The 16,479-nt window shown below is 35.1% G+C and overlaps 1 protein-coding gene and 1 long non-coding RNA gene across 2 annotated transcripts; both read right to left on the bottom strand.

Moving 5' to 3' along the window:
- Window positions 1-4,321: 4,321 nt before the first annotated feature.
- LOC117681460 (uncharacterized) lies at window positions 4,322-6,061 on the bottom strand. Its single transcript, XR_010711028.1, has 4 exons — window positions 5,924-6,061; window positions 5,154-5,673; window positions 4,821-5,040; window positions 4,322-4,688 (listed from the first exon to the last, which is right to left on the bottom strand). It is a non-coding gene; the product is annotated as an uncharacterized lncRNA (long non-coding RNA).
- Window positions 6,062-8,558: 2,497 nt separating this feature from the next.
- On the bottom strand, window positions 8,559-16,137 carry LOC105345250 (protein IWS1 homolog). Its single transcript, XM_034446093.2, has 11 exons — window positions 16,054-16,137; window positions 14,856-15,279; window positions 14,536-14,616; window positions 14,216-14,427; window positions 13,794-13,979; window positions 13,327-13,398; window positions 12,438-12,518; window positions 11,464-11,541; window positions 11,206-11,352; window positions 10,986-11,035; window positions 8,559-10,627 (listed from the first exon to the last, which is right to left on the bottom strand). The coding sequence occupies exons 1-11, from the start codon at window positions 16,054-16,056 to the stop codon at window positions 10,612-10,614; spliced, it is 1,350 nt and encodes a 449-aa protein (XP_034301984.2). The 5' UTR covers window positions 16,057-16,137; the 3' UTR covers window positions 8,559-10,611.
- Between the last annotated feature and the right edge of the window lie 342 nt (window positions 16,138-16,479).

The raw sequence follows: 16,479 nt of genomic DNA on the forward strand, positions 1-16,479 counted from the left end.
ACGCTAGCAGTGTTAGAAATAATAGGTCACGCTAGCAGAGTGACAAATAATAGGTCATGCTAGCAGTGGAACAAATTATAGGTTATGCTAGCAGTGTAACAAATAATAGGTAATACTAGCTGTGTAATATCTAATAGGAAACGCTAGCAGTGTAATAAATAAAAGGTTATGCTAGCAGTATAATAAATAATAGGTAGTGCTTGCAGTATAATAAATAATAGATAATACTAGCAGTGTAACAAATAATTGGTACTGCTAGCAGTGTTATAAACAATAGTTTAAATTAGCAGTGTAACAATAATAGGTAATACTAGCAATGTAACAAATAATAGGTAAATAATGTGGTGTAGCAAATTATTCGGACAACTGTAGCGTTTGTGTTGTAAGATATCCTTTAGAAGACAACAGATAATAATGCTCTTCAATAGTGACTTCATTTCTGATAATACTGGATTGTGTACCAGTTGGAGACTAGTATGAAACAATACTTAGAGATATCACCCTTTTAAGACAATCGTACAACAGAGTGACTACCTTTGATGATTAGTGGGCGTTATTTGTGATAAAAGTGCAGCAACTCTGTGCCCTGACCTCACAAAAAAATATCTAACAACTAAAAAAAAAACATGGTTCTTTTTTATTGCAGTTGCTGAACAATACTTCTAGTCTTATGAACCGACATGACAGAAAATTACGACATAGAGCACTGTAATCAAAGGTCCTGGATATGTATTAACACAAGTACACAAGTGTCAGTATTAGTGTCAGAGAAAAAACTCATTTGTAACTTTGTGTTAACGAGCGACAATCCCCCGTTGTCTCATCTATAATAATATGCATGTGTGGTTTTCAAAAAAAAAAAAAGCAGGTGCATTGTCGGAAACCCACAGCAAGTCTTGTATACCCTAACAGACCGTTTGTCAACTTACTGAATTTATCTCGTTTTCATGAATATTTCATATTCTCTATTCACCAATGATTTGATTTGATTTCAACATATTTTTATTGTACAAAAATACAATTGGGATTGGGCACAAGTTCCATAACTTAGACCGGCCTCTCCCAATACAAAGATATAATACAATATATGTGTACACAACATAAATAAAGGTCAGTGGATAGAATGGCAGTATACATATATGCAATTGACATGTATATAATTAACAACGGTGTTTTAGTAGTTATAAGATCAGTTAAATCTTTCAGTATTTTTGATAAAATTATAAACTAATGTAAATAAATGCTTGTTTTCATTGTCACTTATTGCACTGTCACCCCAAAGTAAAACATGAGTATTGACAATGTTAAGATTTCCAATTTGAAAAACGTCGTTAAATGAAAAAGCGAAGCTCTTCGATTCTGAATTTGAAAACGAAGATCATGCTATAAACATGCCATTCTTAAAAGACGCATGCGTAAGCATTAAAATTTACGGAACTGATGAGATGTTCTTCACAATAGACAATGAAGTGAAGGAGCCATGCAATCTGAATAGAGCATGAATTATTCAGGAGAACAAGAAAAAATCAGCGAATTGACCCACGATCATTAAGTTTATACTAGTATATGTAAGACAGTCTGCGGGATTTCGGTGATGTTGAAAAAGATACCGACGCAAACTGCACGAGAAATAACATCGCTCTTTACAAACTATGGTAAAAACTCAAGGAACGCAATATAGACAAGTATGTAGTTCTCTGTGAGTGAAAGCTAGATTTATTTTTTGTGATCTACCTGCCTATATTCAAATTAACAAATTCACGCCAACCTTAATTTGATTGCAATTAATAAAGTTGTACGTACGATATAAAATGTATAGTTTGTACTAATTGCAAAAGTTTGTACATCTGTTTTAATAAAATCGTTTGTACGCTTAAAATACAGTCAATAAAGCTTCAGTCACAACTGATCGTACGTGCTAATGAAAATCTTGCGAGACACGCTTGCAAGTGCATCTTACGATTTTGGTTACAAAAAAGCGAGTGTAAACACTGGATGAATACTCTAATAAGCCTAAAGAAAAAGTGGTATTATGTATGAGAATACTAATGTGAAACAAGTTGAAAACAATAGCAAAAAAATAGAAAAACATATGTACAGATACAGAAAAAATGAAAACTGTCCTGTCCTTATTTCTCATTCTTGTCTTGATTTTTGTGGTGAAGTGGAGATGGTTCGGAGACAACACTGCAACTGTATTCTGTGGAGAAAACCAATCGCCAGAGTTCGCTAGTTTCCGACATCACACTGGAACTTGAACAAGGTAAGAGGATGTCCTCGTACTGCAAAGTGAGTCTCCCTCCCCACAGGCTGACGTGCTCTTGACCCCGACAGCCCCGCCTTTAATGCCAGGTCAGAAACAGCAGACGGCATACCGTTACCCGGCAGATGACAATCGACATGACTATCTGGAACTGTTTTAGAGTTTGTTTTAATGTCGTCATGCAATTTCTTTTTTATTTTATAATTTACCAATGAAAAAGTTATTGTATGCAAAACATTTTTAAAAAGTTGTGAAAATCCTGATCCCCGGGGGAAGAGTGGGGCCACAATGGAGGTTGAATTTTTACATAGGAATATACATGTGTAGAGTAAATCTTGAAAAATCTTCTCAGAAACTCATCAGCCAGGAAAGTTGAAACTTGAAAGCTATTATTTATACCTGAAAGTACACCAACACACGTTTATACAACCCACACAGTCTTACCAAACTCTTAGATTCAGTGGGTTTCACTTGGTGAACGTTTGTTTTGGATTGAGTCAACCATTGGCACTACTGTTGGTGTTAGAGACCCTATAGGTACTGTACTAATGGTACCAGTACTACCGGTACATTTACTTCCCCCTTATACGAGAACACTATTCTCACTGGTCTGTTTCCCTGGTCTACCCATAATGCTCCGCAAAAGTAGCATTATGGGGAGGCGAGGGAAACATGCTATATCCACACATCAGGGGAAGCAATCGGGTCTTCTTCCAAATCCTGGATTTGGCCAATGATAACTGGTACCGTACAAGCACTGACCTCGGGACTATCGGGATAAACCTGTCATCAAATAGGTAGCTTATGGAAGTACATGCAGTACACTATTATTATGACTCACTATATTCTTACATTGTATATATTATACAACTTTGATTAACAACCAAGAAAATTTTGTTACTATAATAAGTGAGTAATAGCATTATAGAAGTTACCTATATATCTTCTGCCCCCAACCAAATTATCAATGCCTTAATTTGTTCAACGTTTTATTGATTAATAATTAATTTCACAGGTGTTGTGTACTACCTTAAATCAAGTTGTAGATTGAAAAATATATTTTTATTATTAAGAAACATATTGTTAACAATTAATTAGTGTTACTAATTATAACAAAATCTGTACTCGGATAAAGATTGAATAAGTTTTTTATTATCAAATAATCTACGCCAGGTATCAAAATATTTATACAATATATAGTCACTAACATGCTCAGATGTTTTTATCAATTGATTATAATGTACATTTCATTTTCTATTATGTTAATAATAACATCAGTACTTGAAAATACACTTAATAGCAGCTTAATTTAGCACACAGCTATACACATAAAATAATATAGCATCAGCAGCATTCAGCAATACACTCATCAGCAGCAACTTTGGCACTCAGCAATTAATACACATAAAATAATACAGCAGCAGCAGCATTCAGCAGCAGCATTAAGCAATACACTAAACAGAAGCAACTTAAGCACACAGCAATTAATACACATAAAATAATACAGCATTAGCAGCATTCAGCATTACACTACACAGCAGCAACTTTGGCAATCAGCAATATGCACAGAGTAAAATAACAACAGCAGTATCAGCAAAACACTTAACAGCCGCAACTTTAGCATTCAGAGTTACACTTAATAGTTTAAGATAGCAAAAATGTTAGAGACAACAATACAAAATTAGAGTAGTGTAGGAATGTCCAATGTCCTCTTCCTCTGCTCTGTACATGGCTGTAGGAGGTGAGAGCTTTTGTCCCCAGTCACACACAAAGTCATGGTATGGATCATTGGCACTACTGTTGGTGTTAGAGAAAGGTCTTCTTCCAAATCCTCCATTAGGTCAGCAATGACAGAACTGATGGACTGTCGGGAAAAGCCTGTCAATAAAGAGGTAGCTTTATATGGAAGTACACCGTGCACATGTACTGTACACGTACATATTATGATACATTATTTTCACAAAGTTAAATATTTATACAACCTTTATTCACAATTTTGCATATCTCGTGTGAGCAGGAATATCAGAAATTATAGTACCAATATTTCTTGCGGCAAACCAGATTATCAATGCCTTTAAATTTGTTCAGTGTTCTTAGTATACAATGATTTGGTAGATGTTGCAAATGTTAGTCTATTATCGCAGTTCATGGATACACTGTCGCTATTTTTAACAATCTTACAGACCTCTATTCCACTTTAGAGAGCAATGTCTTGAAGGACGGTAACTGGACAAATTGACACACATTCCACCACAGACTGCCCTATATACGGGTAGAGGGACCACATCTGACAGACACCACATCCACCACAATCACCACCATAATCACCACCACCAATGCTGCTACAAGAGGACTGCAGTTCACCCATTTACTCATGCAGTTTTCTCGGGGTGATTTGAGCTGTTAATTGTACACGTCATAAAGGCTGAAAACATGTCAAAACATAATTAACATAGTTACATTATGAAAACAGTTTATATCTGTCTATTCCAATCTACATGTAAAAAGAGGGAAAAAATTTACATTTTAGATTGGTTAAGTTTTCATGTAATCTTACCTCTGCAAGGTGGTGCAAGTTAGACCATACACAGCCTTCTAATTGTTCAGTGGTGAAGTCTTTGGGAATTCATGTCTGCCTTTCAGTCTGCAGAGTGGAGTACTGCATCTGAAGTCTTGTTGACATGAAGGTACCTGTACTTGTATTGATCTCATTCTGGCATAATATAGCAATGGTCTCCGATTCTTCTCCATTTCCACTGTGAATGTGAAACTGTTTCCTATAAAGAGATCAACAGTCAAAGAAGCTTCCTTAAAACACAGGTCTTCTACAATTACAATTGTACATATACTACCTTTGTTGATTCAATGGAAATAACTTAATGATGCATACCTGTACAGGTAGCCATCTTTTCCTATAATGTCACCATGTACAGATGATGCCTGAGTTACCGTCCTTCAAGAGGGACAATATAATAATGCCTTCTTCTTTTTTCTCCATATTCTCCCCATACTGATTCCAATGAAGGGTAGAGAATGCATCCTCGTGAGGGAGAAAAGGAGACATATTCTCCTTTGGAAGGGTAGAGGGCATATCCTCTTGTTGGAGGGTAGAGGGCATACCATCCCATTTGAAGGTAGAGGGTATATCCTCTTTAAGGGTGGATAGAGGGAATATCCTGCTGAGGGAGGACAGAGGGCATATCCTTTTCAGGGAGGGTAGAGTACACATTTTCTTGAGGGAGTGTAGGGGCATATCCTCTTATAGGAGAGTAAACCACACATCCTCTTATTGGAGGACCGATGAGGTTGTGAGGGCATATCCTCATGAGAAACCTTGTGTTGTCAGCTGGTAATGGGACCCATCAAACATTTGCAAACAAACAAACATCAAACATCAAAGACACTTGCACCTATGAAAAATAGAGAAACTAATTGACACACTACATGTTTACACATTTGACATGTACCCTTTACTTCTTATCTTTACAAAAACAGATCTGACTTGTACTAATAGAGCCATTTTAACAAGACCTTGGACTTTTGGTAGGATGTAACTATCTACCAGTATATCTTGAGAGACTTACATCACATTGCTGTTGGACACAACTACTCAAAGTCCAAACTCTTCTTAAAATGGCTGTAAATGCTATACTTTCTTACCATATTCCCATTTGTCTTTGACACAGGTCCCATTAAAACAAAAGTCAGGGACCCATTACAGGGTCTTGCAGAATCTCTAATGATTTACAACAACCTGTAGCCACAATTTTGGTGCCTATCCCCCGACTTTCTTTTGGTGTTGACAACACTTGGTTCCCTCTCATCCACATGGAGGACACTGGAGCAACCCCCACTCTCACATATCACTGTTTGGGATTCATCAGTGTTGATCCTGACAATACATTGCCCCCGGCTGGCTATTGCAGCAAACTGTACAAAAGAAGTTGATAAAAATAACTTGACAATGTTTCTGCACTTCAATCATTGAAAATAGTATTAAAGTTTCTTGGTTCCACTACTTTGTTATTTGCTTGACATCTTGAATATAAGTGAATCAATATTTTGATTACTGTACATTCCTTATTTTACGTGAGTACTTAATTGAGCGATTTCACTGTTTTATATGACAAATTGTGAGAATATAAATTTGTGATTACAAATTTTTGGTTATAATATCTTATAGGTCAAAACTGTCTGAAAAATAAAAGCAAGATTTTAAAATATGTGCGGGTTGTTTCTTGTGATTTTACACGGAAATTTATTTCTCATGTAAAGTCATGTTTAATTAGGAATCTACAGTATGATAATGATTACCTCAGTATCTCTGTTCTGTGCCATAACTCCATCCAGTTTGCTGGCCACCAGGGGGATATGTAAGCCTTATATAAATGTGTCAGTAAAAAAAGGAGGGGGGGGGGGAGGGGTCATCTCTCCAAAATTATCCCCATAGGACTTTAATGCACCTCTACCCTCAATCTCTCAGCTAGGAGTCTGTGTGGAATTAGTCATCCATGACTTTTTGGTACTGTGGTTTCATTAATATTCAAGGGTATCAATTTTCGTGGATAAAGTGAAAATCACAGTTTCGAGGATATGTAAATTCTTGGCCAATGACCCCATCAATACAAATTGATAGTAGAAATTGCATTTCAATGAACATTTAATTTCATGGATAAACTTAACAATGAAATCCACGAAAATTGGTATTCAGCGAATATTGATGAAACCAGAGTAATTGGAGGCCTCTATAAATTCTTCTGCTATTATTCCTGTAAAAACAATAGGGCCAAATTTGTGATAGATTATAAAAAAACCTAACTACTGAACCATTTTAGAGTTTTTTATAAGACTGATTAGAAAATCAATTGAATTTTATTCATCATCAATAATCGATCCCACTTTCTATTGAGCTTCATCAGAGATTTTTGTTCACAGAATCATTGAGAGTCTAATTGTGGCAGGGCCATTTTTCTCAGTAAACACTGAAATGACTTGAACAGTTCCACTAAAAATTGAAATAATACAAATGGTACTTCTCTCTTTATGGTGAAGGTGCCATTAATTTTACCTACACTGTCAATGGTAAAGAGTCAATGATTAGCTTGTAACATATATGCAAATTTGTACAGAAAATTTTAAGGAATTTGTTAAAACTCTTTTGAATATGTTATCTTACTTGAGAAATGGATCCTCCCATTTGGATTACAGTCATGGTGTAGGCTATTCATCAATGGTAGCTTCTAAAACAGTCAAGAGAGACAAGATAGACATACAGTTCATGTTGCCTGCTTGGAGTGAGTGCTGCCAAGTTTGGCTTCTGGAAGTAAGCTCTGTTTATCATTTTGTAAAACCACATCTGTGTCTCTCATCATCTCTTCTTGGACTCATATACTGACATCATTTCTGTTTTAGAGTCTCTCATAAATAAGGGTTGGGCCATTTTCCAAGTGGACATTTCTCCTTTTATCCCCTTGAAAGGCCTCAATACAGTCATATACAGAGACTATAACAAAGTTCAGTTCTTGGCGGTGATGGTTTGAAAGCAATACTATAAATAACTCTTCCTTGATTGTTTGGAGACAATGCTAGATACAACAGTTCCTGGGTCATATAGAGGCAATACTAAAAACAACTCTTCCTGGGTTGTTTGGAGGCAAAACTGTAAACAGCTCTTCCTGGGTCATTTAGAGGCAATACTAAAACAACTCTTTCTTGGTTGTTTGGAGGCAATACTAGAAACAACTCTTCTTGGGTTGTTTGGAGGCAATACTATAAACAACTCTTCCTTGGTTGTTTGGTGGAAATACTAGAAACAACTCTTCTTGGGTTGTTTGGAAACAACACTAAACAACACCTCTTCTTTGGTTGTTTGGAGGCAACACTAAAAACAACTCTTCCTGTGTTGTTTGGAGGCAATACTAAAACAACTCTTTCTGGGTTGTTTGGGGGCAATACTATAAACAACTCTTCCTGGGTTGTTTGGTGGAAATACTAGATACAACTCTTCTTGGGTTGTTCAGAGGCAACACTAAAAACAACTCTTTTGGGGTTGTTTGGAGGCAATACTATTAACAACTCTTCCTTGGGTCATAAAGAGGCAATACTAAAAACAACTCTTCCTGGGTTGTTTGGAGGCAAAACTGTAAACAACTCTTCCTTGGTCATTTAGAGGCAATACTAAAACAACTCTTTCTTGGTTGTTTGGAGGCAATACTATAAACAACTCTTCCTTGGTTGTTTGGTGGAAATACTAGAAAAAACTCTTCTTGGGTTGTTTGGAGACAATACAATAAACAACTCTTCCTGGGTTGTTTGGTGGAAATACTAGAAACAACTCTTCTTTTGTTGTTTGGAGGCAACACTGTAAACAACTCTTCCTGTGTTGTTTGGAGGCAACACTGAAACAACTTTTTTGGGGTTGTTTGGAGGCAATACTATAAACAACTCTTCCTGGGTTGTTTGGTGGAAATACTAGAAACAACTCTTCTTTGGTTGTTTGGAGGCAACACTAAAAACAACTCTTCCTGTGTTGTTTGGAGGCAACACTAAAACAACTCTTTCTGGGTTGTTTGGGGGCAATACTATAAACAACTCTTCCTGGGTTGTTTGGTGGAAATACTAGATACAACTCTTCTTGGGTTGTTCAGAGGCAACACTTAAAACAACTCTTTTTGGGTTTTTGGAGGCAATACTATAAACAACTCTTCCTGGGTTATTTGGTGGAAATACTAGAAACAACTCTTCTTTGGTTGTTTGGAGGCAACACTAAAAACAACTCTTCCTGTGTTGTTTGGAGGCAACACTAAAACAACTCTTTCTGGGTTGTTTGGGGGCAATACTATAAACAACTCTTATTGGGTTGTTTGGTGGAAATACTAGATACAACTCTTCTTGGGTTGTTCAGAGGCAACACTAAAAACAACTCTTTTTGGGTTGTTTGGAGGCAATACTATTAACAACTCTTCCTTGGGTCATATAGAGGCAATACTAAAAACAACTCTTCCTGGGTTGTTTGGAGGCAAAACTGTAAACAACTCTTCCTGGGTCATTTAGAGGCAATACTATAAACAACTCTTTCTTGGTTGTTTGGAGGCAATACTATAAACAACTCTTCCTTGGTTGTTTGGTGGAAATACTAGATACAACTCTTCTTGGGTTGTTCAGAGGCAACACTAAAAACAACTCTTTCTTGGTTGTTTGGAGGCAATACTATAAACAACTCTTCCTTGGTTGTTTGGTGGAAATACTAGATACAACTCTTCTTGGGTTGTTCAGAGGCAACACTAAAAACAAATCTTTTTGGGTTGTTTGGAGGCAATACTATTAACAACTCTTCCTTGATTGTTTGGAGGCAATAGTAAATACAACCATTCCTGGGTTGTTTGGAGACAACCTCAAAGACAACTAATCCTTGGTTGTTCAGAAGCAATATTAAAAACAAAATTTCGTGGGTCATATAGAGGCAACACTAAAAACAACTCTTCCTGGGTTGTTTGAAGGCAATACTGTAAACAACTCTTCTTGGGTCATTTAGAGGCAATATTAAAAAAACTCTTTCTTGGTTGTTTGGAGGCAATACTATAAACAACTCTTCCTGGGTTGTTTGGAGGCAATACTAGATACAACTGTTCCTGGAATGTTTGGAGGCAATACTAAAAACAACTCTTCCTTGGTTCTTTGGAGGCTATGCTAAATGCAATCGTTCCTTGGGTGTTTAGAGGCAATACTAAAAACAACTGTCTTGTGTTGTTTGACTCTCAAGAACCACATAAGGTTTTTTTTAGTCATAAAAATCTTGAGGATGCAAGGGAGGACATGAATTAAAAAGGATGTCTGTTGGAAAAATATGAATTCATGGAATTCTGGATGTATTTCCATTTAGAGAACAAAAATTGTAATAGATGTAAAAACTTGAGTATCATCAACGACATCCAAACTGTGAATTTTCTTTTCCTTAAATGCTTCAGAAGTTTTTAAAAAAATTTTACCAGGTGCATGTGTGATATCCCAATGAACCACAGTTTTTCAATTCTTGAATTAATGAATTAATCTTCTTTAGACTCAGAGTGAAATATCTTTCATTATGTGAAGTTGTTCTGTTGGTTGCAAACCTTCCATCCTTGTAAGTTATGTGACAGTGAGTTGGCTAGCTTGTCATTTGGGCTGAATTCGATCTCCATTGCTGATTGAAGTTTTGTTGTCAATAATAATAGGAATCACAGTTGAATTCATTGGTTTCTCCATAAACATACTTGACACACTAAAAAATAAAAAATATTGCCAGATACAATATTATATCACACATGCACGCGGCCTGTTCCATCCAATTGTTTTTATGTTTTTTCTTTTTAATCCTCCCGACACCTGAAATGAAAAATTTGGAAAAACATGTAAACAACTGTTTTTCAAATAATCTTACGTACGCCATTTTACCATAGATGGCCTACCCAAATTTTTTAAACAAAATCTAATCATTAACAATTTCATCAAGAAAACCATATACATGTATTAATGTCATCCTCTATACCACTGAATCTAGAAACCATTATTACCCACACAAAAATTCATATACATTGGCGAGTTCAATATTTTTTTTGAGTCCAGTCTGTTCAAAATACTTACAAATCACTTCAACAAATCTTTATATTAGAGATATCATATCAGTGTTCAAGATATCGAAGGTATATCAAGGTATCGAACTGTATTCATATTATCTACTTACCCCATGCAGCAAAACAGGCGTTTGAAAAAGCGTCTAATTCGCTTCATCCTCTGAAACAAAAAAATTAGTGTTTATAGGTGTGAATTTCAAAATCATAAAAATAACTGTTCACTGTGTATTTTCATCATTGTAAAATGATTCTAAACTGATCGATATGCATGCAGTAATTTGAATTCTCATGTTTTTCTTAGAATTGATGAAAAGCATCGTAATGATGTACCCCAGCACGTTTTGGCTTTGCCTTCTCCTTAGGGGCATTGTCATTTAATGCAATATTCTCAATTGTTTGCTCCGCTGCAGATTCAATTCCTCCGTTTTCTCTCACATCTTCATGCTGAGTTGCCTCCCTTATTTCAGGCTCAACATGCTGAAAAATAAAAAAAATGCAATCTAGTCCCTAACAGTTGATGTTTAATAAAGCGTGTACCAGGTCTAAAAAACATATTTGTTGCATTCATAATAAAAAAAAAATATATACCTCTCTGCGACAGGTAGAAGGTGTGCAGCAACAGCAGAAGCAGTCCATCATATTAGTCTTAAATATGGTCCAGCAGCTCTAAATACAAAAAGCAAATAATGACTGTATAAGTGGGAAACATCAGCAAGAGGCTGGTGGTCCTCTTCTGATATACTGCAGATTCCTTATTTTACTCAAGTACTTAATTCCGCGATTCAACAATATTCCATCAAATAGTGAGAATATAAACTTGCGAATGCCGAATTTTTATCATAGTTTCATGTAGTTTACATCTGTCCAAAAAATAAAAGCCAGAATTTAAACTTCGCGAGATGTGCTTTTCACGATTTTGCAGATATTAATTCCTCGCATTTAATTAGGAATGTACAGTACCAAAGTTTAAATTTTGACTACTCTTTTTAATAATTCAATTAAAAATCAAACAGCATGTTCAAAAGTTCACAGAGATATGAGATTAGTATTGATTAGTAAGTGACCTGCAAATCTTCTGAGAAACCTGAAAAAGTTTAATCACATACAAACCAAGTTTATTTCCTTGCCTTGTAAACTTTTTAGCATTACTGTTTACGACTTACATCAGGGATGTTTACACTAACTTAGTGTATACGTTCCTGCCTACATTTACATTTGAGTGCAGCAAATCCTTCAGAATTACATGTACATGTATTAATACTTTTAAGTTTACAATAATGCAACCATCATTTAACAATATAAGCTATTCTTTTCTATGGGTTCATATAAGGAAACATTATAATTTGCAATTATCAGCATTCTTCAATGACTTTTTTTAATATAATTATAATACTTTGTAAAAAGAATTACATGTGTCATTCAATGTCTTGAGAACCTTTTGGACAATCATAAATCTAAGTATTAATTGACACTTTTCAAAATTGCCTCATTCGGAAAGGGGCGCGGGGGGGGGGGGGGGGGGGGGGGAATAAAAACATTTCTGAGTACTGACAAACTCATACCTCCTCCGGCAGTGGATCAGAATAGGTCCTATGGACACCATATCTAAGATCATCGGAACTCAAATTCCACTCTGTGGTTTCCTGTTAAAAGAATTTTTGATGAATGCAATATGTTTTGTGTTCTTTTTTTCAGAAATTTGCAAATTTTGTTTCATTCAGCAGATATTTAAATAGATTAACTGATAAATTGTGGTTTTAATTAAGATGGCTCACTTCACCTTGAAATACTTAGTTTCTCAAACCTACAGAAAATTACTTAATTATGATATAGCATGGTGCATAAGAAGTATATAAGTCAAATAGACAAAAATATGCAAATTTGGATAAAAATTATGATGTTCAAAAATGCAACTCAGTAAATGTGAACAAAAGCCACTAGCTTCATATCTGTAGCTCTCTGGTTGAAAAAATTCGGGTAGACAACTCTTGTTTGTCTATCCGAATTTTTTCAATCAGTGAGCTACAGAACTGCAGCTAAAAACCCACATGCAGTTTTGAATCAAAGTCTGTAGTTTACAAGCCTGATACTTTAAACAAAATTGAAAGATTAAAACAATTCAATCAAATATTTAAATTGTCCTGTTTTGAGTGTTTTAAAAAGTAAAATTCTCGATGTAGTGAGGTACCGTACCTGAACAATATTTGTAAGCATCAATTTATGAATTTGAAAATTAAAATGTTGACATCAAAATTTCAAAGATACCGGTACTCATGAATTCATGGAAACAACAGTTAATACGCCAACACAAAATTTTGTCAGTGATCAAAATTCAATGAACATTGGATTTTAGTTTAACATTAGAAGCATTGATAAAAATATATAAGAACTGGAGCTTAGCAAACTAAGATGAAACCAGACAGTATAGATGAAAATAAAAAACAAATGTACCTCAATCCTTCCAACATTTTGTTGGTGTCTAAAGGAAGATCTATACTGGTCCCCTCTTTGATGAGTGAACGTCTGTAACAAACCAAAAAATATATCTAAAGTTATTTAACTCATCTATTCAGGAGCCTAATTTTAGTATTTATATCTATATACAAAAATGTATCACATATGTATATTCATTTAGAATATTGGAAATTTAGATAACAATAGTACATTAAAATGCTAAAATACCTTTAATTCCTTGTAATTCACCATAATTAATCAAAATTATTAATTCATTCTCCTTATAGGCAAACTTTTTTCCAGATCTATATAAGTGTCTTTTAAATATGCCATTATTATAATCCCTTTTAACCCCCTTTCAGGACTAGCAAGTAAATCATAAAAGTAATATAATTGATATAAATATTAACTTTTTAAGGCAGTTAAAATAAAATATTTATTGACTGTTGTAATACAGTACTTACAATGTCTTTTTGAAGCCTGCACTCGATGTCCTCTATGAACTCCCTCCCAGGGGAGGTAACTTCCGGCTCGTCATTTTCACTCTCTTCATCTCTTGAGTCATAGCAGAATCGTACCGTCATTACCGGATCGAAGTCAATGCGGAACTTTTTGGGGACTTCTTCAGTTTGATTGTCTTCCTCTGAGTCCTATTTATAGTTCAACAAATGTATACAAGGAAAGTGAGGACATGTACTAAAGAAAGTCTTCTTAATATGTACTGTGTCTGTGTAGTATTTGATACTTTTGGAAGAGAAATGGTCTTCCTGACCTGCCCTGGCTTTTAAATATGTTTGATGTTACTACTTTACATTCACAGTAATTAAGAATTTGATGTCACCAAACTGTTACTACATTTTCGATACAATGACTACTAGATTCTTACCTCCTCACTGAAATCGAAGATAATGTTTTTCTTCTTTGGCGGGACCCCCGGGTGGACTTCCGGGATGGAACTTTGCATGTCCTTTTTTTTGGTCTTAAGCTTTACTGCCAAAATACCCTTAAACTCCTTGGGTCTTGCCCCGCCAAAATTTGCCGCCATTTCATTAGCTGTTCCACATTTTCCACTGCTTGGAGGGATTTCATTGCCTGTTGCTAAATATATATGATAATTATTTTATTTTTAAGATATTGTTTATAGAAGAATTTTTTTTTATAAAGAAAATTAACCTATTGATTAGCAACCTTTTTATAAAAGCATACCTCTTGGGCTTTCATCACCGCTAAGCACTCCTCCTTCATCGCATGTGATGAAACTTTCATCACCTGATGTGAGTTCATCGCCTGTTGCATGATATAAAATGAAGAATTGACAGAACCAGCATACATGTATTTATTTATTAAGAATTTCTTTATAAGGAAATTGATATTTGAAAAGGTGATATCACCCGTTTGAATAGGTGATACTAATTTGAGTGGCTAGATGAAAACTACTTTATATCACCTTAATTTTCATTTTTGATTTAAGTGATAAATGTAATAAATGACGATTAACACAAGAAAAGGCTCCATAAATTACTTACCATCACTCAATGGAGAGCCTAAGTTTGAATCAACATCCTCTGTGTCACTGTTTTTTAATGCCTCCTCAATCTTCTCATTGCCTTCCTTATATTCCTCCCTTATATCCTTGGTTGTGGCTGCCTTGTTGTTGTCCTCATTCTCCTCATTGCCTTCCTTATATCTCTCCCCTATATCCTTGGTTGGTGCTGGCTTGTTGCTGTCCTCATCCACTTCGTTGCCTTTGTCATTGCCTTCCTGATATTCCTCCACTGTATCCTTGGTTGCTGCTGCCTTGCTTTTGTCCTCATTATCCTCATTGCCTTCATTGTATGCTGCCTTGTTGCTGTCCTGATTCTCCCCATTGCTGCCTTTGCCTTTCTTCTCATCTTCAACTAGCCCCTTGCTTGCTTCTGCTCTATTATTCTCATCAATGACTTTTTCATCCTAACAATTAGAATCATAACATGAACCATGTTCATAATTGATGCTTCGTTTACTTAATAGAATTGTACAAATAGGTTTACATGAGCACTCAGCTGTTTTCTTTATAATTGTAGATGTCAAGAGCCATTATAAGCTAATAGGGAAAATAGGTTTGTGCTAATCTTATAGCAATTTTTATGTACATGTAATATTATATTCATACATGTATTTATTTCCTTTCTTTACACTATGGTGGTATATTTTACAAAGAAAACCAGACATCTAATTTACCAAAAATTGAGCATGAACAGAAACTGATACCCCCCCCCCCCCCCCCCCCCCCCCCCCGGTGGCCTCTACCTTCGGTTATGGTTTGACTTAATTTTAAAAATTCTTTATACTACATATACTTTCAGGGTTTGTATCTCTATGAGAATTAATTTCACAAATTATATCCTTATTACCAAAAGACCGTTTCTTTAAATATTCTAATGTAATATTGGAATACAATCAACACCCCCCTCCCTTCTTCACACCAGGGACTTGGATATGATGGAATTTGTTCTGTGTACGATTCATGTAGTTTGCTTCAATATTGTTATTCACAAATCATACCATATACATGCATATTCTCTGTAAGGATTTACCCCTTTAGTTTTTACATAAAATTGGATCCCCACTGTACAAAATTGGAATTTAGATATTTTTTCGGTAAGACAAGTCAATAAGTAGAGAATTACACCCCTAAAATGTCTTCAAAAATATCTAAACGATACATATGAAAAAGGTTCTTACCATTCTTGCTTCTTTTGAATATACTTTGATCGAATATTGATAAAAACTGTCGTTGCTGCTTGCACATACAAAAGCTACGCATCTATAAACAAAGCTATTGTGACGTCAAACAATGAATTACGTCACACAAAGAATAACGTCATTATGTCAAAGTTCAACTTTCATGTTGCTCGTCCTTATAAGATAATGCAATCTATGCATATTTCACTTAAAAACTGCGCCATTTTTAACTTAATTGTTTTGATGCATGAAATAAATAGTTACGTCCTACTGAAAGTCTAACGTCTTGTTAAAATGGTTCTAAAAGTATTGCTTCATCACCGATTCATACTTTTTAATGACTTTTTTTGGCATTTTTTAAAAAAGGGGCATGGTCACGATTTTGCTCAAATTCAATTTTACTTTTTTTTTTATTATTTACAATAC

This window comes from Magallana gigas, chromosome 2 (genome assembly GCF_963853765.1).
Source record: "Magallana gigas chromosome 2, xbMagGiga1.1, whole genome shotgun sequence".
Taxonomy (NCBI): domain Eukaryota; kingdom Metazoa; phylum Mollusca; class Bivalvia; order Ostreida; family Ostreidae; genus Magallana; species Magallana gigas.

Bases quoted from the DNA above. Each gene is read 5' to 3' on its own strand.
- LOC105345250 (XM_034446093.2), bottom strand. The intron at 13,399-13,793 runs GTAAGTACTGTA...GGTTTGTTACAG, and splicing joins GCAGGCTTCAAAAAGACATT to ACGTTCACTCATCAAAGAGG. The intron at 12,519-13,326 runs GTACATTTGTTT...TTCTTTTAACAG, and splicing joins AAAATGTTGGAAGGATTGAG to GAAACCACAGAGTGGAATTT.